This window comes from Leopardus geoffroyi, chromosome C1 (assembly GCF_018350155.1).
Source record: "Leopardus geoffroyi isolate Oge1 chromosome C1, O.geoffroyi_Oge1_pat1.0, whole genome shotgun sequence".
Taxonomy (NCBI): Eukaryota; Metazoa; Chordata; class Mammalia; order Carnivora; family Felidae; genus Leopardus; species Leopardus geoffroyi.
The window spans coordinates 39,179,096-39,207,039 of record NC_059328.1 but is presented as its reverse complement, the minus strand read 5'-3'; the positions used below and the strand labels follow the sequence as shown (position 1 = coordinate 39,207,039).

The following is a 27,944-nucleotide window of genomic DNA, read 5'->3' as shown; positions in this document are numbered from 1 at the left end:
TGACTTGAGCCAAAGTCTGATACTTAACCTACTGAGTGTCCCAGGCGCCCTGAAGTTTTGGTCACTGAAACATTACATAGTGCATCATTTGGCTGCTTTTTTCCCCTAAATTACAAAGCACCCCAAAATTCAGTGGTTTAAAATAATAAGCATTTATTACTATTCAAGTGTCCATGGGACAGCTGGGTGGTTCTTCAGTATTGGTGGTCAGCTCTGGTTCTAGTAGATAATCTGCTGAGTTTGCTTGGGTTCTCTCATATGTTTCTAGGTCAGCTGGCTATAGGCCCGTCTAAGATGACTTCAGCTAGAACAAATGGTCTTTTTTCATGTGATCTCTCATCCTCTGTAAACCTACCCTGGACTTGATGAACTGTTGGTGGTAGGATTTCAAGAGAGAACATGGAATTACAAGAGACTTCTTGAGGTCTTAGCTCAAAACTGGTGTATTATCACTTCCACCAATTCCTATTGGCCAAAGCCATTTACAAGGTCAATCTAGATTTAAGAGGCTCACCTTTTGATGGAAGAAGTGGCAAAATCATAGTACAGAGACTATGGATACAGGGTGGAAAGACGGATTGTGAAAATTTTTACAACCACATTTGTAAGAAAGTAGACAATTAAATATCAAGGAAAGATTGTGCCAACATTAAATAAGGTAACCCAAGATTGAAGTCATTCCCATACAAACAAGTAGAGTACAAACATAATAGAGACCAGAAGTGGGTGGCATTGGTAAGTCCGTTCAAGAGAGGTACTGAATGAACAAAAAAGGGAGTTTTTTGCTTTGCCTAAGTTTAGAAACCTCTCCATTCCTGTTTGAGAATTTCAAAAACCTGTGGCTTTTTTCCTGTGCCTGTCAAGTAGTTCTTTTAATAAACCAAATGTGTGTATACACCTTCATATTGCTTTCATAAAAGTTAAAATCACTTTATATACCCTGCAAGCCTTTTAATTCCACAATCTCATCTCTTACCCAAACCAGCCCCAGAATTTTTTGCAGCCACAGGAAAGAGTTTATAATTCCACAAAACACAGTCTTTGTTCTCATTGCTTCCTCTGACTCTGGAATGTCTTCCATGCTTTCCTTCCTGCTTAGCCAGTCTTTATGCATCAGTAAAGATTCAGCTTTCTTTCCACTAAGCTGGTTATAGACACCACCTCAGCATTTTATTCATGTGTGTGTGTTACATGTTAATTTCCCTCAGTAGGCAGTTCCTAAAGAGTAAAGTGCCCAATTTTATTTATTCCTGTAATCCCAGCACACAGAAGATTAAGAGTCATATAACTTTATGAAATGAAACAATTAAATGAGTATTTCTTGAATGAATGAATGAATGAATGAATGAATGAAATAGAGAAGAAAATTCTCTGTAGGCAGTGCTGTCAGATTAAGGAAAAGAGAGGTATTTTTTGTCTATGTATTGTTGGATATTTATTCTGAATTATGGAGAGAAGAAAAAGTCTCTCTGAAAGATCTTATTTTTCTTTTGTCATGTTGCTAATGCCTTTGTTTGATATGCTAAACTTCCCTTGATGAGAATGTTTTGCTCCATTCTTTTGGCTGCCTTCTCACAAGCTTACAGTGAGGAGGAAGAATTTTTTAATGTGCAACCAGTAAGCCATTTCTTTATTATCTCTATCAGACTGCAATATTTGTGTGAAATTTTTTGACAATTTCCAGTTAACAAAACACAGGTGCAGCTGATTAACAAACTTTATTGGCGACTCCTCAACATCAGCTTATAATAGATAAGGATTCATTTTTCACATAGTGATTATTTACATGTCAGACTCCATGCTTTTGATGTATCAGGTCCAGGATTTCCTGGCATTCTTTCAGGAACTTGGGTGATAACCTATAGATTCTTCATGGGCAGGAGTCCTAATTTAATACATCCACACACATATACATGTATATATATATATACATGTATGTTACATATGCATATATATAAACATGTATGTATACATATACACACGTATGTGGTCTTTTACTGTTTCCCAATCATATTGTGTTGGCAATTATATATAATCCTAACAACAACTCTACCAGATAGGTATGATTTTCCTCTTTGCAGATGAGCAAAACAAGGCTCAGAAAGATCATAAAACATGGTCAAAATTACACAGGGACTGGTAGGTATGGAAAGCCAACATTTTGTTCCACAATTCTGGGAATCAGATCGGGCTCAGAACAGGCAACATAAAATAGGGATTGTGAAAGAAAGTAGCTGATTGCTTGGAAAAACAGAGACCTATATTTTATTCCCAACTCAGTGCCATATTACCTATATAACATTTGATATGTTGGGACACCTTGGCAAATTCATCCTAAACTCCTGTGCAATTCAGCCCAAGTCACAATAACCTGGCTACATGGTAGCACATAGGCTGGAACACGTAACCAGAAAGACTCCAAGCAGCTTTCTCTCATTGTATTATATATCTCTTGATATTATCAGAATACCAAGTGGTTGTCTCAAAAGAGTTACTGACATTGCTCATATGAAAACTACTTATGCCTAACTTAAGATTCCAATTTATTATTTTTATTTTGAATATAACCATTAGTAGAATAAAAGTAGGATAGGGGTGCTTGGGTGGCTCATTTGGTTAAGTGTCTGACTTCAACTCGGGTCATGATCTCATGGTTTGTGAGTTCAAGCCCTACCTTGGGATCCATGCTGAAGGTGTGGAGCCTGTTTGGGATTCTCTGTCTCTCCTTCCCTCTCTATCCCTTCTCCTTTCTCTCTCTCTCTCTCTCCTCTCAAAATAAATAAATTTTAAAAAACAACAAAAGACTAGGAAAAATAATTTGCAAATGACTAACAAAAGAAGGAAAAGTGTAAGAAAAATTCACAGAATTGTTAAATATAACAACATTAAAAAAAATTTTAAAGCATGAACAAAATGAATTGTGACAGAAAATAAGCAATTAACCAAAAAGTTCACTGGGTGTGAAGCTATAAAAATTAATAAAAAGAGACATTAACCAGAGGTTCACCCTAATATAAGTTGAAACATATCCTAAAACTGCAATTATGAAAACAATGGCTAGCTGTCACTAGAATAAACATGCAACTCAGTGAAACAGAAATGCAAGTCCAGACATAAATCCAAGCACGTAAAATTGATTATATGGAAAAAGTAGCATTTGAAATTAAAAAGGAAAGGGACAACTTATTCAGTAAGATGATAGAAGAACTTGTTAACCATTTATATATTATATAATTATATATAATTATATTATATTATATTATAATGGAGGATCCTCCATTAAGTAGATATTTTTTAGATTTTGTTTTCTTCTATTGATTTTGATAAATATAACATTATAGATACAGCTAAACACCTCTTTCCTTTCCTCTTCCTTTCTCCCAGAAGCAGCAACAGGCCTGACATTAATGGATATCATTCCCATGTATGATTTTGTACTTTTATTTGATAAAATAAAATATACATGAAAATATACTTTTATTTTGTGTTATAATGTTTGCCTTTGACATTGAACAGTGTTATTTGTGTTGAGAAATTTCACTCTAGTTCATTCATATTTTTTTATTTTTAAGGTTTATTTATTTTGAGAGAGAGAGAGAGAGCACACACACACGCGCACGCACACGCACATGTGCACTAATGGGGATGGGGCAGAGAGAGAATACCAAGCGGGCTCCACACTGGCAGTGTGGGCTCAAACCCACAAACCATGAGATCATGGCCTGAGCCGAAACCAAGAGTTGGATTCTTAACCAGTTGAGCCACCCAGGCACCCCTAGTTCATTCATTTTAAAAGCTGAACAATAATCTATTATATTAATGAACCACTATTTATCCATTCTAATTCTGACTTAAGGGGTTTTGCTTGTTTTCCTATTATAAACAAGCTTGTTTCACTATTATAAATGAACAGCACTATGACGAACATCTTTGTATCTCTTTATGCAATGTGCAAAATTTGTTTTAGGGGAATAATCAGAAGTAGAATTACTGAATCATATGTAATAAGCATCTTTCTTTACTTTTTATCAAGTTCTTCTCTAAAGAGGCTATTGTATTTTACATGCTCACCCAGCAATGCTCAAAAATCACTATTTCATACATAATTACCAATACTTGGTATTTTTAGATTTACTAAATTTGCTAATCTGATGATTAAAAAATGTATTTAATTATTTTGTTCATTTTATTTCCTTGATTACCACTGGGTTTATAATTTTTTCATATATTTATAGACCTCTCATGTCTTCTTCTGTATCTTGTCTGATTATATCCTGGGCCCATTTTCTATTGGATTGTTGTTCTTTCATATTTTGATTTATAGGAATTCTTTACAGGTTGGTATATTAATCATTTTCCATTATAATTGGTTTGTTTTTTTCATTTGTTTATGGTACATATATTTTTTAATTTTAATTTTTTTATTATATTTTTTTAAATTTACATCCAAGTTAGTTAGCTAAAGTGCAACAATGATTTCAGGAGTAGATTCCTTAGTGGCCCTTACCCATTTAGCCCATCTGCCCTCCCACAACCCCTCCAGTAACCCTCTGTTTATTCTCCATATTTAAGAGTCTCTTATGTTTTGTCCCCCTCCCTGTTTTTATTTTATTTTTGCTTCCTTTCCCTTGTGTTCATCTGTTTTGTGTCTTAAAATCCTCATATGAGTGAAGTCATATGATATTTGTCTTTCTCTGACTAATTTCAGTTAGCATAATACCCTCTAGTTCCATGCACGTAGAACTAGCATAATCCTTCTACAGTATTACACTAGCACTAGTTATACACTAATTTCACTAGCATAATACACTCTAGTTCCATGCAAATGGCAAAATTTCATTCTTTTTGATTGCCGAGTAATGCTCTATTGTATATATATACCACATCTTCTTTATCCATTTATCCATCAATGGACATTTGGGCTCTTTCCATACTTTGGCTATTGGTGATAGTGCTGCTATAAACATTGGGGTGCATGTATCCCTTCGAAACAGCACACCTGTATCCCTTGGATAAATACCTAGTAGTGCAATTGCTGGGACATAAGGTAGTTCTATTTTTAATTTTTTGAGGAAACTCCATACTGTTTTCCAAAGTAGCTGCACCAATTTGCATTCCCACCAGCAGTGCAAAAGAGTTCCTCTTTCTCCACATCCTCACCAACATCTGTTATTGCCTGAGTTGTAAATATTAGCCATTCTGACAGGTGTGAGGTGGTATCTCATTGTGGTTTTGATTTGTATTTCCCTGATGATGAGTGATGTTGAGCATTTTTTCATGTGTCGGTTGGCCATCTGGATGTATTCTTTGGAGAAGTGTCTATTTCTGTCTTTTACCCATTTCTTCACTGGATTATTTGTTTTTTGGGTGTTGAGTTTCATTAAGTTCTTTATAGATTTGGGGTACTAACCCTTATCTGATATGTTGTTTGCAAATATCTTCTCCCATTCCATCCGTTGCCTTTTAGTTTTGCTGATTGTTTCCTTTGCTGTACAGAAGCTTTTTATTTTTATGAGGTCCCAATAGTTCATTTTTGCTTTTTTTTCCCTTGCCTCTGGAGATATGTTGAATAAGAAGTTGCTGCGGTCAAGATCAAAGAGGTTTTTGCCTGCTTTCTCCTCTAGGATTTTGATGGCTTCCTGTCTTACATTTAGGTCTTTCATCCATTTTTGAGTGTATTTTTGTGTATGGTGTAAGAAAGTGGTCCAGGTTCATTCTTCTGCATGCCACTGTCCAGCACTACTTGCTAAAGAGACTGTCTTTATTCCATTGGATATTCTTTCCTGCTTTGTTGAAGATTAGTTGGCCATACGTTTGTGGGTCTTTTTCTGGGTTCTCTATTCTGTTCCATTGATCTGAGTGTCTGTTTTTCTGCCAGTACCATACTTTCTTGATGATTACAGCTTTGTTATACAGCTTGAAGTCCAGGATTGTGATGCCTCATGCTTTGGTTTTCTTTTTCAACGTTTATTTATTTTTGGGACAGAGAGAGACAGAGCATGAACGGGGGAGGGACAGAGAGAGAGGGAGACACAGAATCGGAAACAGTCTCCAGGCTCTGAGCCATCAGCCCAGAGCCTGACGCGGGGCTCGAACCCACAGACCATGAGATCGTGACCTGGATGAAGTCGGACGCTTAACCGACTGCGCCACCCAGGCGCCCCTGGTTTTCTTTTTCAAGATAGCTTTGGCTGTTGGGATCTTTTCTGGTTCCATATGTTTATGGTATATTTTGATACAACCTTTTTGTAAAGCAGTCAGATATATCTGTGTTTTCCTTGATGGCTTATCTGTCTAGTGCTTTGCTTAAAAAGTCTTTATATATATTCTTAGTCCATAAAATAATCTCCTGTGTTTTACCTTGCACATTTTATTCCTTAATCCATTTGAAATTTATTTTTGTGTTTGTTATGAGGCAGGGAACTAACGTGATGTGTTTTCCATTATGAGTGACCCATTGATCCAGCACCATTCATTGTTAGTTCAACTTTTTATTCTGATCAGTGATATCATCTCTGATACATATATATATATATATATATATATATATATATATATATATATGTGTGTGTATATATATATATGTACATATATATATATATATACACACACACATACACATACACATACACACACATACAGTCAGTTTCTAGGCTCTCTGTTATGTTTCACTGGTCTTTTTCTATAGATCTATAAAAATAGAAGTCACATTTTTTTAATTACCATAACTTTATAGTAAATCTTGTCATCTGATAAGACTTTCTTTGCTTTTTTTTTTGCCCTTTTCTTTCCCTCTGCGTATAAGTTTTATTATCAGCTTATCAATTTTTTTACACACATACACATACACAGACACCAAGACACACACACATACGCGTGCACACGCGCATGCACACACACAACTCTGCTGGAATTTTAGTGAATTACATAGCCTCTAATAGTGAATCTTTAATTTTTTATTGTGATCTTTCCTCTACTTATTTAATCTTCTCTAATTTGTCTCAATAATGCTTTATAGTTTTCTGTGTAGAGGTCTTATGCTTTCTGTTACATTTATTTTAGTATTTGATATTTTCGATACTATAATTGTTATCACATTTACATTTTATTTTCTCATTGTTTATTGCATGTGTGTGTGTGTGTGTGTGTGTGTAGAGAGAGAGAGAGAGAGAATTGATTTTTTCTTTTTTTTTCCTTTCAAATTTTTATTTAAATTCTAACTGAGAACAATCTGAGGATTGATTGGGAGTGGGAGGGAGGGGAGGGTGGGTGATGGGTATTGAGGAGGGCACCTGTTGGGATGAGCACTGGGTGTTGTATGGAAACCAATTTGACAACAAAATTTCATATTAAAATAAATAAATAAAGAAATAAATAAATAAATTCTACTTAGTTAACATACAGAGTAGTTTTGGTTTCAGGAGTAGAATTCAGTAATTCATCACTTACATACAACACCCAGTGTTCATGATAACAAGTGCCCTGCTTAATACCCATTATCCATCTAGCCCACCCCTCACCCAACTACCTCATCAGCTCTAAGTTTGTTCTTTAAGAATCTCTTATGGTTTGTTTCCCTCTCTCTTTTTTTTCCCCTTCCCATATGTCCATTTGTTTTGTTTCTTAAATTCCATATATGAGTGAAATCATATGGTATTTGTCTTTCTCTGACTGACTTATTTCACTTAGCTACTTCACTGTAGCTCCATCCACATCACTGCCAATAGTAAGATTCCATTCTTTTTGATGGCTGAGTATTACTCCATTGTATATATATACCACATCTTTATCCATTCATCAGTCAATGGTCATTTGGGTTCTTTCCATAGCTTGGCTATTTCTGATTATGCTGCTATAAACATCAGGGTAGATGTACCCTTCAAATCTGTATTTTTGTATTCTTTGGATAAATTCGGGTAGTGCAATTGCTGGGTCATAGGGTAGTACTATTTTTAACTTTTTGAGGAACGTCCATACTCTTCTCCAGAGTAGCTGCACTAATTTATATTCCCACCAACTGTGCAAGAGGTTTTTCTTTCTCCACATCTTTGCCAACACCTGTTGTTTCTTGTGTTGTTAATTTTAGTCATCCTGACAGGTGTGCGGTGGTATCTCATCATGGTTTTGATTTGTATTTTACTGATGATTGATGTTGAGCATCTTTTCATAAGTGTCTATTAGCCATCTGGATGTCTTCTTTGGAAAAGTCTTGACTTCTGCTCATTTCTTAACTGGATTATTGTTTTTTGGGTGTTGAGTTTGATAGGTTCTTTATAGATTTTGGATACTAACCCAAATAGGGATTTATCAGATATGTCATTTTCAAATATCTTCTTCCATTCTGTTGGTTGCCTTTAAGTTTTGTTGATTGTTTCCTTCACTGTGCAGAAGCTCTTCATCTTGGTGAAGTCCCAAAAGTTTATTTTTGCTTTTATTTCCCTTGCCTCTGGAACTTATCTAATAAGAAATTGCAACGGCCAATGTCAAAGAGGTTGTTGCCTGTGTTCTCCTCTAGGATTTTGATGGTTTCCTTTGTCACATTAGATCTTCAATCCATGTTAAATTTATTTTTGTGTATGGTATAAGAATGTGGTCCAGTTTCATTCTTCTTCATGTCATCATCCAGTTTTCCCAACACCATTTGTTGAAGAGGCAATCTTTTCTCCCTTGGGTATTCTTTCCTGCTTTGTCAAAGTAGAGTTAACCATATACTTGTGGACCTATTTCTGAGTTTTCTATTCTCTTCCATTGATATGTGTCTCTTTTTGTGCTGGTACCACATTGTCTTGATGACTACAGCTTTGGTATTATAACTTGAAGCCCAGAATTGTGATGCCTCCAGCTTTGCTTTTCTTTTCTTTTTCAAGATTGCATTAGCTATTCAGGGTCATTTGTGGTTCCATATAATTTTAGAATTTTTTTCATGTAGCGCTGTGAAAAATGCTGGTATTATTTTGATAGGGATTACATTAAATGTGAAGATGGCTTTGGGTGGTACAGACATTTTAATAATATTTGTTCCTCTAATCCATGAACATGGAACTTTTTTTTCATTTCCTTGTGTCTTCTTCAATTTCTTTCATTGGTGTTTTATCTCTTTGATTAGATCTTTTACCTCTTTGGTTAGGTTTGTTCTTAGGTATTGTATGGTTTTCAGTGTAGTTGTAAATGGGATCGATTCCTTGTTTTCTCTTTCTGCTGCATCATCATTATTTGTGCTGCATGCACAAATGAAACTGATTTCTGTACTTTGATTTTATATCGTGCGACTTTATTGAATTTGTACACCAGTTCTAGCAGTTTTTTGGTGGAGTCTTTTGGGTTTTCCACATAAAGTATCATGTCATCTGTGAAGAGTGAAATTTGACTTCTTCCTTGGTGATTTGGGTGCCTTTTTTTCCCTTTTTGTTGTCTGATTGATGAGGCTAGGACTTCCAACACTATGTTAAACAATAGTGGTGAGAGGTGAGAGTGGACATCCTTGTCATGTTCCTGACCGTAGGGGGAAAACTATCAGTTTTTCCCCATTGAGGATGATATTAGCTGTGGGTCTTTTGTATATGGCCTTTCTGATCTTGAGGTATGTTCCATCTATCCCTACTTTCTCGAGGGTTTTTATCAGGAAAGGATGTTGTATTTTGTCAATTGTGCTTTTTCTGCATCTATTGGCAGTATCATGTGGTTCTTATCCTTTCTTTTATTAATGTGATGTATCACATTGATTGATTGTGGATATTGAACCAGCCCTGCATCCCAGGAATAAATCCCACTTGATCGTGATGAATAATTCTTTTAATGTTTTGTTGGATTCAGTTTGCAGTATCTTGTTGAGAATTTTTGCATCCATGTTCATTAGGGAAATTGGTCTATAGTTCTCCTTTTTAGTTAGGTCTTTGGTTTAAGAATCAAGGTAATGCTGGCATCATAGAATGAGTTTAGAAGATTTCCTTCCATTTCTATTTTTTGGAACAGCTTCAAAATAATCGGTATTAGCTCTTTTTTAAATGTTTGGTAGAATTCCCCTGGAAAGCCATCCAGCCCTGGACTCTTCTTTGTTAGGAGATTTTTGATTACTGATTTAATTTCTTTACTGGTTATGGATCTGGTCAAATTTTCTATTTCTTTCTGTTTCAGTTTTGGTAGTTTATGTTTCTAGGAATTTGTCCACTTCTTCCAGATTGCCCAATTTGTTGGCATATAATTGCTCATAATATTCTCTAATAATTGTGTTTCTGTGGTGTTGGTTATGATATCTCCTCTTTCATTCGTGATTTTATTTATTTGGGTCCTTTCTGTTTTCTTTTTAACAATCTGGCTAGGGGGTTATCAATTTTGTTAATTCTTTCAAAGAACCACTCCTGGTTTCATTGATCTGTTCTACTATATATTTATATCGATATCAGCATTGATACCAATATAGATATATGATTGATTTCTGCTCTCATCTTTATTATTTCCCTTATTCTGCTGGTTTTGGGCTTTATTTGCTGTTTTGTTTTGTGTTGTTGTTGTTGTTGTTGTTGTTGTTTTTCTGGCTCCTTTAGGTGTAAGGTTAGGTTATGTATTTGAGACATGTCTTCCTTCTTTAGGAAGGCCTAGATTGCTTATACTTCCCTCTTATGACTGCCTTTGCTGCATCGCAGAGGTTTTGGACTGTTGTGTTTTCATTTTCATTGGCTTCCATGTACTTCTTTATTTCATCTTTAATTTCTTGTTTAACCCATTCATTCTTTAGTAGGACTTGGAGTTTAAAGAGCACCCTATGTCTTTTGATTGGAGCATTTACTTCATTTACTTTTAGAGTGATTATTGATAGACATGTATTTAGTGCTGTTTTGTTACTTGTTTTGTCATTGTTTCTGGAAATTTTCTCTCTTCCTTTGTAACCTTTGTTACTTTTGGTTTTTCTTTTCCACTCAAAGAATCCCCTTTAATATTTCTTGCAAGGCTGGTTTAGTGGTCATGAACTCCTTTAGGTTTTTTGTTTGTCTGTTTTTATTTTTTATTTTTTGTCTGCAAAACTCTTTATCTCTCTTTGTATCCTGAATGATAACCTTGCTAGATAGAGTACTCTTGGCTGCAGATTTTTCCCTTTCAGCACATTGAATATATCATGCCACTCCCTCCTGACTTGCCAAATTTCTATGTAGAAATCTGATGCTAACCTTACTGGTCTTCCCATCTAAGTTAGGGACTTCCTTTGTCTTGCTGCTTTTAGGATTTTTTTCTTTATATTTATGTTTTACAAATTTAACTACAATGTGTTGGTGTTGGCATGCCTTTATTGATTTTGATGGGAGTTCTCTGTGCCTCCTGGGTTTGGATGTCTGTTTCCTTCCCCAGGTAAGAGAATATTTCTGGTGCAATTTTTTTTGAATAAACCTTCTGCCCCCATTTCTGTCTCTTCTTCTTCTGGTTCTCCTATGATACAAATATCATCATGCTTGATGGAGTCACTGAGTTCCCTAAGTCTACCCTCATGATCCAAGATTTTTCTTTCCCTCTTTTGTTCACCTTCATTGTTTTCCATTATTCTATTTTCTGTATCACTTATTTGTTCCTCTGCTTCTTCCCTTCCTGTGGTCATTCCAGCAGTTGATTTCAAATCTCAAATATTGCATATTTCACTTTGGCCTGATTTTTTTTTGGCTCTTTTATGTCTGTGGTAAGGGTCTCCCTGATGTGCACTCTGCTGCTGTGTTGTGGCTGTTTATCCTTCAGGTCAGTTCTCTACAGAATTTCTCCTTGTCTATAGTGGGGAATGTTTGGACCTTGACTAGAGGGTGGTGAGTTTTAACTAGGTGTGCTCTGGTCGGCTTGCTAAAAGAGACCTGATGTTATTTCACTAGAATTGAAGCTCTTTAGAACTCCAGGTTAGCAGACATGGTGCCTGCGGGGGGAGGGCCTCACTCTGTTGGTCAATAGGGCCCACTGTTTAGGCACATTTTCCCTAGAAATGCAGTACCAGTGGAGTGCAGTGGGACAAGACTTGGTGTAGGCAGCTTAGGCAGCCAGGGTTGGCACTGTGCTGTTCACTGAAGTTGGTTTACACTGTGGGTCAGGAAAAGGAAATGGTGCTCGCTGATTCTTTTGTCCCCAGAGGCAATTTCATCTCTCACAGATGTGCTCCAAAGAGAAGGAACAGTCTCTCCCCATGCCACTTAGGCAATCCTCAGATCAAGCAGTCTGTCCCTGGGTTGTTTACTTTCCTCTGCTCCAGGAGTAGTGCAGCATCCTCAGGTCTCTATCATAACCAAGCCTGGGGACCTCTGAAACGCCAGTCTTTGATCCCCACTGGTTGCAAAAACTCATGAAATTCAGCCCCTCTCATCTTCCCAGCCAATGGCTTTGGGGAAGTTTTCTCCTTTTGCTTACCACTGTTTGCTCCAGTCCATCTCACCTTTCTCCACAATGAGGGCTCCCTCCCCCCTGCAGCATCTGTAATCCATTTCTCCCCCAAACCATGTCTCCACACTTTCTACTTTCCTTGAAGTGGCCTCTTCTTTCCCTCTAGTAGTGCAGTTTGTTCTATCAGTCCTTAGGTCAATTTCCTAAGTATTCAGAATGATCTAACATTTCTCTAGCTGTGTTCCCAGGACAAGGCAAGCCTAGGGGCCTCCCACTATGGTGCCATCTTAGTTCTGAGTCTTGCTTTGAATCATCCCATAGTTTCTCAGTTTTAAAATCCTGCAGGGAAGGTTTGTGTGCTCCCCCATTCATTGGTTCCAGATAGTAATATGCTGAAGTCAGCCAGTGCCAGGTCTCAATGGCTAATTGTCAGATTTTCAAGAACTTTGTGACTTGTTAAATACAACTAACTTTAAAAATAAACACCCACGTTCATAGTATCATTCACAGTATTGAAGAGGTGGAAGCAACACAATGTCCATCAATAGATAACCAGATAAAGAAAATGTGGTATATACATGCAATGGAATATTATTCAGCCTTAAGAGCATATCCTTTTACATTTAAATTACCTTTAAATTACTGTGTAAATAAATATCTTTACATTTTAGTCATTCCCTGGGAAAGATGGTAAATGTGGATTTTTTTTTCCTAATCAGTTTGGGAAATTTTTTAAACATGTTAATCATTCAATTTCCAATATTTTGATTACTGAGATTTGGAATTATTTTTACTATCTTATTTGATCTTCCCATATACAACGTTTTTTCCTTGCTTTTTATCCTCTATCCTGTCAAACTTTCTATTATATTTGCCATGTTTTCTTTATTCTCTTTTTCCTGTTACTCATTTGGAATTTATAACTCCTGTTTTGTAATTATAGTGATTGCTCTTGAACTGCCCCATGCTTATTTGTTATAATGTCTTAAGTTAATTAGCATCCCTGTCCTCCTTTGGAACCATACAAAATCATTATCATAGTTGAACTCGGATTTTGCCTCCCTCCACTTCAACCCAGCCCCAAACACATCTGTTATTGTTAACCAGTGTTTTTATGCAAACTTATTAGCACCCCTCAAATTTATTATTTCATAATAATATTTTTATGTAGTCAATTCTTATTTAGGTTTACCTGTTTCTCTGCTCACTTTTGTTTCTTGCCACTCTTACATTTGGTGTTCAGTTTCTTTCTTTGAAGTTCATCCTTCAGTAAGTTGCTCCTTCACTGAGGGTCTGAAATTCCTATACTTCTTAGGCTTTGTCTGAAAATTTATTTTACCTTCATTCTTGGGTGATCGTATGTTATTTTCAGGTCTCTCATGTTGCTGGTGTTAAGTCTGTTTAAGTCTAATTTCCTGTGTCTTTGTGGGTAATTTATGTTTTCTCTGGTTTGCTCTGAAAAAATGCCCTTTATTGTTGGTATTCTGCAGTTTCACTGGGATGTGTCTATATCTAGATTTGTTTTAATCCTGCTTTGGACTGAGTTGTTATTCTTGAAATCTGAGTAGCATTTTCTTTTGAGAAAATGCTAGTTTCCTTTAGCTTCTTTCTAAAATTCATATCTAATGCAGATTTTTATTTTTTCCTCTGTATCCCTTTGTCATACTTTTTATCATCTGAATATACTGTGTTGAGTTTTGGAAATATCATCTATTCTGCATTCTAACCTATCTACTGAATTTAAGTTCAATTAGTGTAAAAAATATATTTCTAGAGGCTCTGTTTAATTTTTTAGAAAATATTTCTGGTCTTTAAATTTTTTTATTTATTTTGTTCTGTTTTCATGTGTTTGAAACATTATTTTAATTTTTTAGTCATTAAAAAAATACTTTCTTTATAGTTGACCAGATAGTTTTATAACTTGAAATTCTTTGTGGCCAAATTCATTTATCTATTTTTCTAGCTGATTCTTACTTTTAGTGTGGATTGTTTCCTTATGTGTTTTATAAATTTCTGTGAAATGTTAACCTCCACAGGACTTTATTTATGGAAATCCTATGTTCCTGGGTTGAAATGTGTGCATTCAAAACAACTTTTCATTGTTTTCACTAGGTTCTGTAGGACTATTTGCCTGTAACTAAATTTATTTTAAGTTCTTGACCTGGGTTCTTAAGTTGAAGCTATAGTATAAATTCAAACCTGAACCCAAATATGTTCTGGCTTATTTTCTTTTTAATTATTTGTTTCTACCCCAAACCCAGAAATAGATAGGCATACTTCTTTGTCATCTCTCACTGTGAATGATTTCTTTCTAGACCATAGTTCTATGAATATTAAATCATTTTGAGAGTCGTAGTGTTATGGAGACATCTCATTCCAAACATCCTGGCTCATGCAGACTTAAGTTCTCATTTGCTATCCTTGCATGGATGTTAAAATGTAAGTTCCTAGATACCGAGACCAATAACCTTTCTGCACCTGTGTATTTTTCTGGACTCTGGATTTGTTTGTTTGTTTCTTTCTTTCTTTTTCTTTTTTTTTTTCATTAGAGGCTCTTTATGTAAAGAATGTTCTCAACACAGTATGTTTATTTTTTTCACCAAACTTCATATGGTTTTCCAACCAAATGTTCCAACCAAATGTTCCCCAGGTACCCTAACATTCTGCACAATATCATTTTTTCCATCTGCCTTAATATTATTTTCTATTTGTGCCTAGGCATGAAAAATTTTGGAGAATACTGCCATAGATAATCTTCTGCAAATTTCTAGAAACCACAGGAATATTTGAGAACATGCAGAAAGCAGGTTTTATTGGTCTTGGTATCTAGGAACTTATATTTAACATCCATGCAAGGACAGCAAATGAGAATTTAAATCTGCATGAGCCAGAATGTTTGGAATGAAATGCCTCCATTTTAAATCTAAAGTGGAAATCAAATGCTAAATTTATTTTTTAAATCTTCAAATTTTTAATTGAAACTTATCAGTTTGTGTCTGTGAACATATCATTTTTATATGAGGTTTTTATTTCTGAAATGGATATATGCAATTTGTAATCGAGACTTTTCAGTGACAATGTCTTCAAAATCTTAATAGTCACCATCAATGAGAAAGTGTTCACACAATAAAGTGATAAAAAATTTAAAACTGTTCAAATATTTAAACTATGTGAAATTATATTTAAGTCATTGAACAACTCTCCCTTTCCTTCCACTTATAATTGCGATGCTGAAATTTCGTGTGAAAATCAAATGACTTTCAAATCTAAGCAAACTTTTAATAAATGTTGTTAGATAATGAATTATTTTAAAATTGTGATGACCCACTAATTTTCAGAATGCACGTGCCTATTTAGAATAGTCCCTTCTGCTACCTTAGACAACCTTAAATGGGAAATTTACTCATGATTGGACAAAATTATCAGATATTTGCAAAGTCAGAGAATCAGATCCACTGCCTAGACAGCACGCAGCCTCTTCACTACACACCCAGCTACATTGGACCTCTCGATGGCTTACACCTAGAATAAAGCTTGTACTCTTCTATAACACCATGAACCCCTTGGTCAGAATGGACAGAGCTCTAGGCCTCAAACATATGGCTGCTTGAGAGCTATAATCCAGTTTGAGTCTAACAGTGTGCTGCAGGTCACTATTTACAAAGCTCTTATCTCAAGCACCATATTGCTAAAACAAGAATCCTGGATTAAAAATTTAAATCTAAAGAAGAAAGAAAAAAAGGGGCACCTGGGTGGCTCAGTCAGTTAAGTGTCAGACTTCAGCTCAGGTCATGTGAGTTTCTGCTCGCAGTTTGTGAGTTCCAGCCCCGCATCAGGCTCTATGCTGACAGCTCAGAGCCTGGAGCCTGCTTAGGATTCTGTGTCTCCCTCTCTCTCCGCCCCTTCCCTACTCATGCTCTGTCTCTCTCTGTCTCTCAAAAATAAATAAATGTTTAAAAAAATTAAAGAAGAAAGAAAAAGAAATGAAGAAAAGAAGGAAGAAGTTGTTAATGAACTAAAAGATCCTATTTTATTGAATATAAGGAGGAAGGCTGAATAAATATTGAGTACCTTTTATGAGCTAGGTATAATGTGCTGGGTGATTTGTATATAATCTCACAGATTCTTATAAAACTTTGTTAGGGTGCTATTATCATCCCAATTTCAGATATAAATAATCAATATAAAATTATTTTGCCAAAACTCACAGAACTAGTGGGGAGTTAGGTTTCAGTTCAGATGTATCTGTCTGGAATGTCCATGATCTTATTACTTTTGAGTCAATGGACTTGCTTCAAATTCTGGCTCTACTACGTATTATTTATGTGATTTTAATTTACTTACACTCAGTATTACTTGTCTCACCCATAAATAAAGGAAAATAAATAGTCCCTGTCTCAAAAAGTTCATTATCCTCAAAACAAATGAAATAATACATCAGATATCAGAGATTGTGATTGGAGTTGAGGCCCAAGAGTCAGTAGTTTTTAAAAGCTATCCAAATGATTCTAACATACAATGAGGCAATTCTAATATGAAACATATTGAAATAGTGTGAATGAGTGCTGAACTCATAATTTGGTACATAGAAGGTACTCAGGAATTGTTAGCTATTATTATAATTGTTGTTACCATTACCTTATGGATGCCATTTCTTGTGATGCATTGGGGTAAATAGTAGATACTGAAGTGTAAAATATGGAAAGCCAAGATTTCCTGCACTGCCTACTTCCAAATACCTTTGATTCTCATAGCCACATGTTGCCTTGCTAAATAGACTAGAAAACATTTTAAAAAAGCTTGAGAGGAGAATGGTGTTCTTTTTGCATGGGATGTCATAGAGGAAATATAGTCTTTATTGTCCTTTATTAGCTTCAATTTCTTCACATCTAAAACTGGGCTAAAATAGACAGCTTTTGTTTATGGATGGAATATTTAAATAATATAGCATATTTAAAACACCTAGGAAATTTTACTGGAACTTAGTAGGATATTAATGATCAACAGATATTTTGCTTTCTCATTTTTTTATTCCAGCTTCACATATGAACATTATTTATGTATTGGATTTTCATTGCATTTAGTATTAATCTAGATCCTGAAAGTGCAGTGTAACTTCCAGGTTCACCGGAAATGGATCTGACACTTGGAAAATCTCAGAAGAGAAAGGGGGGAATAAGCCCTGTGAGATTCAAAGGCAATTTGTCCCCTTGATATTGATTTTCTTAAATCAGACAGTGGCCAAGACCCTGGGAGAAGTAATTGAACTGACAACAGGCAGGTCCATGTTATTAATAATTGAACAGCCTTAGACATTCTTGATGACTTAATTTAATGACAGAAGAGAGGTCTGCAACTGAAATGCCTGGTGATGGGGTCAGTAGGTAGGTCTCTGAGGAGAAAGGAAAACATGTTATTCCTAAGAGCTTATTTCATAGAAGAAAGCATTTCATGGTAGTCCCAAATATGAGACCTGAGAAAATAGCTTTGATTTTCTCTTTTAAGAAGAAAAAATGTTAAAGCCTTAAAAAATTACCCTTATGTTTATTCTTGCCCTTACTTTAGAAAATAGACTTGGTTAGAATTATAGAATTTTTGAACCTTAGTGAGTAATTCAAGGGTAGAGATAATGGACATTTTACTTATCTTTTTATTCCCTGGATTCAAATATCAAGTCTTCTGTTAATTGCATGACTTTGGACAAGTTAATTAGCCTCTCTGAACTCAGCTTCCACATATGTAAAATGGAGATGTTAATATTTTGTATAGTTATAGAACAATATTTAAAAATTTATAAAAACGAACAAAATTCCTGGACTTAATATTATATAATACCTCACACAATAAATGTTTGCTAAGTGAGATAATATGTAAATTTTGATGCTCCCCTCTCTTTAATTGCCTATGGATAGAAAACCCAGCATATTGTAACCTTTTGAAAATTTTCCTTTTTTTCCCAACTATTCTGGTTGCCCTTGCTCTGGTCCCCATCCTCTTTTTTTTTTTTTTTTTTTTTGGACTATTTCAGGAGCCACAAAGTGTCTTTTAACCCCAATTCCCTTATCTTTCCTCATCTCTCTTCTTCACCTATAGTGAAGTTGACTACTAAAACAAAAGCTAATCTCTTTTAACTAGACTATCTTTCTGGAAAGACTTTACTCATCTAGAACACTCCACTCCCCCATTTTAAAGTTGAGGACCAGAGAGGGGAAGTACCTATGCTTCTATGAGTTGTTGCTGAGATTAGGGTTGAGCTCAGTACAACTTGCCCCAGCAGAGGATAACAAAAGGTGGCACAAAAGAGGACATATATCCTCCAGGTCTAGTAAAAGGGGTGCTGAGCAGTTGCAGAATTTTTTAACTTCAGTTTTGCACTCAATTATTATCTTTAGTTTGGTTGAACTTCAAATGTACTACTGTTGCTCTAACAATACTGTTGTTCATTTCCATGTAAATTCTAGGTCATGCTGGAGAGAGGCACAGTTAATAATAATAGCTAAAACTTATGTAGCATTAATTATGTACAAAGAATGGTTCCAAACACTGTGCATATATTAACTTATTTAATTATCATCAATAATCCTAGGTACTATTATTATCTCCATTTTCCAATGAGGAAACCGAGGTATAGAAAGGTTTAGTAGCTTGGCAAAGTCACACAGTTTGAGAGTGGTAGAGTGGGATTAAAACTCAGGCTTCCAGGTTACAGAGTCTGTGCTCTTGACTATTATACTAAACTGGCACAAACACATTGTATTTCTGTGGGCACCATTTATTCTCACTATACTGGTGGCAAATAGTCCATATGGCTTCCTTTAACCCTGCTTATTGTTTCCATTCCTAATTAGCAGGAAAAGGAACTTGGATAGCATAGTCTTCTGATAAACTTTTCCCTTTCTTTCAGAGAGTCATCTTCAACATTGTTAACTTCAGTAAAACCAAGAGCCTTTATAGAGATGGAATGGCTCCTATGGTGAAATCTACTAGCAGACCCAAATGGTAAGTGACCCACAGAATGGGACCCACTTATGGTTGGAGAATTTGTCCAGATCTCAAAGTTTACATGCTGGATGGCCAGTGCTTAGTCTCACTGGCATTGATAGGAGTAAGATGAGTTTCTTGATGGCCATTGTCTGGGCTGTAGGTACGATTCTTTGAGAATGTTGGAATAGGGAACATAGTTCCATATATGGAGTGACCAGCATTCTATTATGAAGGAAGGTACAGTCTGTTACTTGGTGAACTTCCTGTCTTGTTGGTCTTTTATCATAGTATCTTTGGAAACATAATTGAAGTTGATGCTATGTTGTTTTGTTTTGTTTCCTAGCCTGAACACAGATGTTGTACCAGCAGAGCACTGGGAACTACAATTTAGTAGATTTCCCTTGCTTTGCTTGGTGTTTGTGGTGTTTTTGTATAGATGGTATGTGCTTTGTGGATGTTAAAGTTATATTTGTCCCATGCTATAGAAGGGTGAAGAGAGTTTGATAAGCTTGCTTAGTAATAGTAATAATTATGGCAGTGATGATGATAACTGTTCTCACTTACTGAGAGCATTTGCTGTCACTATTGTCATAACAGTTTTACAAGGGAGAGCTTAAATATTCATATATTACAGATGAAAAAATAGAGGCTACGAGAGGTTAAGTACTTTTTCAAGACCATAGATAGTTAAAGGAGGAGCCTATGTCGTTTTTTATTACCTCACACTACCATTCAAACCAATTAATTTTTCATTCATCCATTCATTTATTCTTTCAACAAACATTGATTGAATGCAACAAGATGAAAGTTTTTAAAGACAGAAACCAGTGTTTTTCATCTATCACACAGTAGGTATTAATTGAATGCTTGTTGAACTAAACTGAATTTGTTATGAGAATTTACATGTAAAGTGCCTGGCACTTGCTAAGTGCTCAATAAATGTCATCTATTATTAATAGTATTATGTAAAACACTATACAAATGTGAGGAATTGTTAATATTATTCTAGCTTTGATCCCTGTTCAAATTTTAATGACTAGTGAGGAGATCATCTCCAAATGTCTATATTTATAGAAAACTAGCAATTCATAAATATTGAATTGTGCTTTTATCTACAAACGATACTTGGCAATTTTCTATAAATGCTGGGCTATGAAGCTCAGGTTTATGAAAGTGTAGGCATTCAATGATAATGAAAACTGTTTATTAAAAGATAAAAATATCTTCCTGGGCCTGTTTTTTGCTTTGCTGCATCAAGTCAACTATACTCCTGTTCCTGGATCTCCTTTGACAATGGGATCTGGGCAAGGGATAAGTCTTTGTTTTGAGTTTCTGAATTCAGCCCAGTGGATAATAATATAGCATGTCTCTCTGCTAATAGGTATATGTGTAGATGTGTACTTCAAACCTTGCTAACAAAAGGACATCACTGTTGATCTGCTCATGAGAACCCTCAAAATAACATTGTACTTCTTTTATTAGGCTCTGTGTTAGGATCTTACCCAGCAACGGTAATCACTATCCTTTTTCCCCAACTGTTCAATGCTGGAGTCTTCTCTTTTTTCATGCTTTTAAAATCCTTAAGCCTTAATCATTTTGTTTTGTTTTGTTTTGTTTCATATGGATTATCATTTGGGGCCTCTCTGTCAGGGCTCTTGACAAGATTTTGAAATATTAATGAGCCCTTGCATTTATATTATAATACCTGAGGATTAAGTTAGTGCTCTTATCCAATATTGGCAGGCTCTCAGAAGCAGCCATTATCCAGTCATTGGGCTTCTCTAATAGTCTGAAAGAGTTTAAATGTTCAGAATTGAGTTTATTGTAGTTCATCAGCCCAGTAAGGCACTAAGTACCAGAGCAAATCAGGTTGTTGATATGCCTCATTTCTTGTCTTTTTTACTTTGCTATCCCCAGACTTTGGATGCAAAGCTACTCACTTCTTTCATAGCTCCCTTTCTTCAATCCAGACTGAGATATTTGTTTACTTAGTAGGATTTTATTGATTAACTTAATGTGCCATGTACTATCTTAGATGTTGGGGATAAAATATGAATATGACAGAAGAGATCTGTTCTCAAAGAGAACTTTATTTTTAGAATTTTATTAACTGATCTTTACCTGCCATAATTGTTTCTCTCTTTGCTACTGGTTTGCTCCAAGGATTCTTTCTGCCCCTTTGGCGCTTTCTGCCTAGGATTTTATTCTGTTTCTTGTGTCAGTTACCTGTATCAGAACCTGTCTTGCAATAGTCATTATTCTAAATGTTTTTGGGCCAACACAAAAAGTGTACATGACTGGCTCTCTTAATATTAGATTTTATTGGCCCTGTGGAGTGCATCACAATTTAGGATTCTAGACAACAGCCTGGCTTAAGACTGACAAATACATTATAGATCCCAGTATTAGAATAGCTCCTCTAGTGTTTTCCTGATTCCAGTTTTCCCAAAATCAAGGCAACCAAACAAAAGGACACGTTTCTGATACTTTTCTTACCTGCGGGCTTCACTTCCTTTAATATTTCAACCAGGCTTTGAAAAACTCTTACTTCATAAAAAGTATTGAAAATTCTAATTTTCCTGGATGAAATATACACCAGATTAGGAAAAGGTACTTTTCTAGGTGAAATATAACATTCTTCTTCATTTCTGTTATAGGGGTCATAACTGATGTCAAGTAAAGATGCCTTCAGGCCTTAGTACAGGTCTGGAAATCAATTAGTTGTAGAAAGAAGATGAGCAAAAGAAGCAACTAAAAAGCCATTGTGCAAATATATGGCCACTCAAGACTATTCAGCCTTGAGGAGATAAAGTGAGAATACCTAGCAACAAAATGGAGAAGGGTTTTTTTTGCAGTTTTTCTGCCTATTTTAGTTCACTCTAATTCTGTTTCCATATTAGACTTTTTAAGAAGTGTTAGTTGTTAGCTCAAGTTTCTGCAACCACAATGCATTAATATGTTTTAATATTGTCCAAGGCTGAGATTGCTTTTTGATAGCCACTGCAGGGAACTGGCATTAAAAGACAGCCAAAATCTGTATTCTTACCTAAGCAGAAACTAAGCCTAGGATATTTACACAAGCAGTAAGTGGTGGCATTAGCCAGAGACCCCAGGACTCCATGTTTACTGTTCCTCCCATATTCTCTGCATGGAGAAGGTGGGAAAAGGAGACACAAATAAGCAGAGAGTTACATACTGCTGTGTGACCTTTGATAGATCTGGAATAACTTTTCTGGTTGACTTGTCCGTTACAGTAGATTGAGAAGATTAGACTAAACCTTAGAGGTGGCTTCCATTTAACACAATTTTATTGAACATCTAACTTTCTACTAGGTTCTGGGGTGATCATATGAATCTGATAATATGAATAATGTGATCTGGATTATTTCTTTAAGATTTTTTTCTAGAAATTTAAATGGAACACAAACAGAAATAAGTACAGTATAAGGAGCATTGTGCTAATAAACATTAAGGAAGTATGTAAAATATGATGTGAGACTAAAGAAGAGGAAGAAAACTACATGATTAGGGCTATGGAGAGTAAAGAAGAAGCTTTGCATGCACTTGGTACTTCACCTAGATCTCAAGGAAATGGGATGTGAACAAAATTAAGGAAATGGATTTCCAGATTGAAGATATAACATGATGAGCTATAACAACTCTTTTATAAGCTTCAGTTTCCTTACTATAAAATGCAAAATAGCTTTCTTGAGGTTTTTATAAGAAACATATGTGAAATGGATAACTTTAAAAAGTCTCAAATAGCTTATTAACTCAATTAATTCCCTGCCCATTTCTTTTCTTTTTTCCTGACTCACTCAAGACTAATTGAGTAAACGTTATGCCTTCTCTCCCTCCCTCCTTTTCTTTTTTCCCTCCCTCCTTCTCCCTGTCAATAAATCCTTACTGAATAGTTACAATGGACCAAGACTTATGCTTAGCATCAGAACAACATAGTGGGGAGAGATATAATTCCTGTTCTGATAGAGCTCATAGTCTGCTGGGCTAGACATGAAACATATAACTACAGTAAAGTGTGATAACTGTTATAACAGGGGGAATTAAGCATGCTGTGGAAACTATTCAGCATTTAAGACTTAAGCTGCTCCAGGGATAAGAGACCTTCCTTAGGTGTGTTATGCTGAGAACTAAGACAAAAGCAGTAAGATCATAGTAGGCAGAGATATGTGTGAAGAAATAGAATGTGTTGGAAGGCCAAGTGATGAGAAAGAACATTACCTCTTTGATGAGCAAAGGCCAACATGATTGGAACACGAAATTCTTTTTTTTAATTTTTTTTTTCAACGTTTATTTATTTTGGGGACAGAGAGAGACAGAGCATGAACGGGGGAGGGGAAGAGAGAGAGGGAGACACAGAATCGGAAACAGGCTCCAGGCTCTGAGCCACCAGCCCAGAGCCCGACGCGGGGCTCGAACTCACGGAGCGCGAGATCGTGACCTGGCTGAAGTCGGACGCTTAACCGACTGCGCCACCCAGGCGCCCCTTTTTTAATTTAAAAAAAAATGTTTATTTATTCTTGGGAGAGAGCATGAGCAGGGGAGGGGCAGAGAGAGAGGGAGACACAGAATATGAAGCAGGCTCCATGTTCTGAACTATCAGCACAGAGCCTGACGCAGGCCTCGAACCCACAGACTGAGAAATCATGACCTAAATTGAAGTCAGACACTTAACGACTGAGCCACCCAGGCACCCCTGGAACCTTAAATTCTAAAGAGAAGATGACTAGAGTGGTATGTAGGAGTGAGACTGAGGTGAGCTTTGTAAGCCAAGGTGAAGAACTGGACTTGATTCTGAAGGCACTTAAAGAAATTAAGCAGGAGCACGACATGACCAGAATGGCATTTTGGAAAGTTCAGTCTTATTGCTTAATAGAAAATATCTTAGGAAGACAGTTGTTTGGAGGTTTTTGTAATACCTTAGGCTACAGCTGATGATGGATTAGACTGATAACGGTAACAATGAAAACAAGTGGAGGGATTTGAGGGTTAACAGAAGACTGAATCAGTTTAACCTTTTGATTGACTAGATATGGAGATTAAAGAGAGGCAGGAGTTCTAGATGACTCCTGGGTTTTCTGGCATGTGCAACAGAAGCGGTGGTGGTGCCGTTTATGGAAGACAAAGGTTATAGGAGGAAAGACAGCTTTGGCAGATTTGGTTGGAAAAAGGAGATGGTTAGCTTGGCTTTGGAAACATTCAGCTAGAAGTTTCTGAGAGATATTCAAGTAGATATGTCAAGTAGGCAGTAGGATATATTGGTAAGAGATTCAAGAGAGGAATCTTGAGATGCAAATTCAGGAGTCATCAGCCTGTAGATGATAACCAGAATGGTGGGGGCAGATGTGATGTCTGAGGGAGGTCATATGGACTAAAGAGGGAAGATTAGGACAGGCCTCTGAGAAATCCTTCAATTTAAAAGTCAGGTAGAGGATGAGAAGCTCACCAAAGAGGATAAGAGGAACTGACGAGAGGGGTGGAAAGAAAACCAAGATAGTATGGTGTCATGTAATAAAGAGGAGAGGGCTTTTCTAAAAAAGAGGAAGTGACTAACAATGCCAACTGCTACTGAAGGTCAAACATAATTTAAGTATTAAAATGTCCAATGCTTGTAGCAATGTGGAGGTTATTAGGGGTTTTGTTGAGTGCCATTTTACTGATGTGGCAGGAGTTCAAGCCAGCTGTCTGAGATAATGAGTGAGATAAACTTCTTTAAAATGTTTGACTATGAAAATTCAGGAAGGAGATACAAGCCCTCAGACAGACAGCAAGTAAACGGGCAGTTATAATACATTTTCTTTTGAATTAAGTATAGTGATAGCTATGTACAAATAGCAATAGTTCTATATTATTCTTTTTTTTAATGTTTATTTATTTTTGAGGGAGAGACAGAGACAAAGCATGAGCAGGGGGAGGGGCAGAGAGAGAGGGAGACACAGAATCCAAAGCAAGCTCCAGGCTCTGAGCTGTCAGCACAGAGCCCAGTACAGGGCTCAACTCACGAACCAGGAGATCATGGCCTGAGCCGAGGTCGGATGCTTAACCAACTGAGCCACCCAGGTGCCCCACACTCTGTATTATTCTTAATGTAATGAGAATCTTTATCCTTGATATTATGAAAAAAGAAACTAAAATTTTGAAATTAAAGATATATTTTCTGAAATAATGGGGCTTTATTGTTACAAAAATACTATTTTGTTTGAAAAATTGTACATTCATGGATTAATATTTTTCAAAACAAGTAAGTCATACATTTAAAATTAAATTATATCCCCTGGCCCCCCATATATCTAATCCTCCTGCTTTATTTTTCTGTATAGCACTTATTACCATCTATCAAGCTATAATATATTATTTATTTTGTTAGCTGTCTCTATATCTATTAGAAAGTAAGCATCATGAGAATAAGGATTTTTGTCTTTTTTTTTTTTTTTTTTTTTTACTTATGTATCCTTAGCACCTTGAACTGTGCTTGGTATATTGTACATACTCAATAAATATCTGTTAAATAAATGAATTAATACATTATCCTTCTGCTAAATCTAACAATTGTTTTTAATTTTACATATTCTTTTTTAGTTTTTGTTTCCATGAGCACATTTTCACGTAGCAGCAATCTAATATCAAAAATATATACCATTTATATTCTGTTCCTTTTCATAATTTATTATATCTCTGTTGGTGAGCATTTAGTTTTTTAATATATTTTTTCTAAAGTAGATAATATTATAATAGGTAGATTTGTCAAATTATTTTTTTAGAATCAGAGAGATTCTCCTAAGGGAGAGATTACAAGATTAATTACTATAAGCTTCTTCTATGCATGCTCTCAAAATATGTTCCACCAATTTAAAATGCTACTCTTAGTCTGTCTCTATCAGTTTTACTGCAATCTGGACAGCATTAAGGATTGTCATTGAATAAAAAAAAACTACTTTAGAAGCTGTAAGATGTCCATTTTGTTCTTTTTTGCTCTCATTTGAATTTGTGTCTTAAGAATATTGGCATTAGTATAGTGTCAAAACTGAGTTTCTAAAAAACAAATATAAATGCATTAAAAAGAAAAGATAAGACATTACAAACATTCTGGGAAAGGATGGAGTAGATGCACTCTTCCCTATTTCTCCCACTAAGTATAGCTAAAAGCATATACCTTATTTACATAACAAACATAAAAGACCTGAAAGGTGGAGAGAAGAGGGAAGACTGGATAAGTCTCTCAGGACCTGAAAAATGCTATATTGGTGAGTTCCCTGGGTTTCATTTTTGCTTCATATAGTAGAATGGTTGCTTGAGAAGCCAGAAACCTAACCCGGAAATGGCAATGGTCATAGGTGAAAAACAAATCTTCCCCAAACCCTGTTCTTGCTGAACAAAAGACAAAAAAAGGGGGGGGGCGGTCAGCCTAGTAGGACAGAAAACTTTGAGACAATAATTGCCCACTCCAGCTGAACACCATGGTAAAAAACTGTCCATTTCCACCCTCACCAACAAAGGAGGGGTGAGGAACCTAGACTTCCGTCTTTGTTCCAACCTTCCACCAGGTGGTGTCAGAAAAAAGTAGGGAACTGGGTATTTCATTCCTCCTATTCAGTAATGAATCCTTTCCTCTTCTACATGATGTCAGACCACATAAGTCTGGACTTCTGCCACACACTTGAAGAAGGGATCAATAGGAGAGTGCAGGGACAGAGGATAGAATAAGTGAACTTAAGGATAGAACAATAGAAGTTACTAGATCTAAACAATAGACAAAAATTTGACTAAAAAGAAAAATGAATAGAACCTCAGGGACCTATGGGACCAATAGTGTGACATTCATGTCACTAGAATTTGAGGAGTGGTGAAAAAAGTGTTTAAAATGGCTGAAATCTCCTCATATTTGGCAAAAGACATAAACCTATAGATTCAACAGAGTGAATGAACCCAAAACCAGAAAAAAAATGAGGGAAATCCATGCCAAGAAATATCATAATCAAACTAAGGCAAGAAAGAATCTTGAAAGCAGTGAGAGAAAGTAACACCTTACCTCATAAGGGGAAATTTTGAACACAACAGATGACATCCAAGATTATAGAGACCAAAGGGAAGTGGCACAGTATTCTTCAATGTTGAAAGAAAAGAACTGTAAACTCAGAATCCAATATCCAGCAAAAAAACATTCTTCAAGAAATCTAGACATTTGGGTGAAGGAAAAACTAAGAGTATTCAACAGAAGACCTCCCCTAAAAGAATGGGAAAAGGAAGTTCTTGAAACAAAAATGATAGCAGAAGGACTCTTGGAATGTCAGAAAGGAAAAAGACAACACAAAGAGTAAAAATATAGGTAATACAATAAACTCCTTTAGCTCTGTGTATTCTAAATTATGTTTGATGTTTAAGCAATAATTATAACACTGATGCACAATGTATGTGGAGGAAATATTTAACATAATATTATACGTAGTAAGGTAAAGGGACTTAAAAGGAAGTAGTTTTGCACTTCAATCAGATTGGTATATGTCATCACCAATAGACTGTGATAAGCTATGTGTGTGTAATATCACAGAATGGTAAGGGAGAGTGGGGTCGGTGTGACCATAAAGGGGTAGCAT

General features: G+C 35.8%; 1 protein-coding gene across 8 annotated transcripts in view; it reads left to right on the top strand.

Moving 5' to 3' along the window:
* LOC123597854 (BEN domain-containing protein 5) overlaps nucleotides 1-27,944 on the top strand; it is a 1,446,709-nt gene that overhangs the window by 710,558 nt on the left and 708,207 nt on the right. For all 8 annotated transcript variants that reach the window (XR_006712284.1, XM_045477303.1, XM_045477305.1 and 5 more), the window contains exon 4: nucleotides 19,253-19,347. Coding sequence is in view for 7 of the 8 variants with exons in the window: in XM_045477303.1 (XP_045333259.1) it covers nucleotides 19,253-19,347 (95 nt within the window). In the remaining variant the exon portion in view is untranslated. The remainder of the gene's footprint in view (nucleotides 1-19,252; nucleotides 19,348-27,944) is intronic.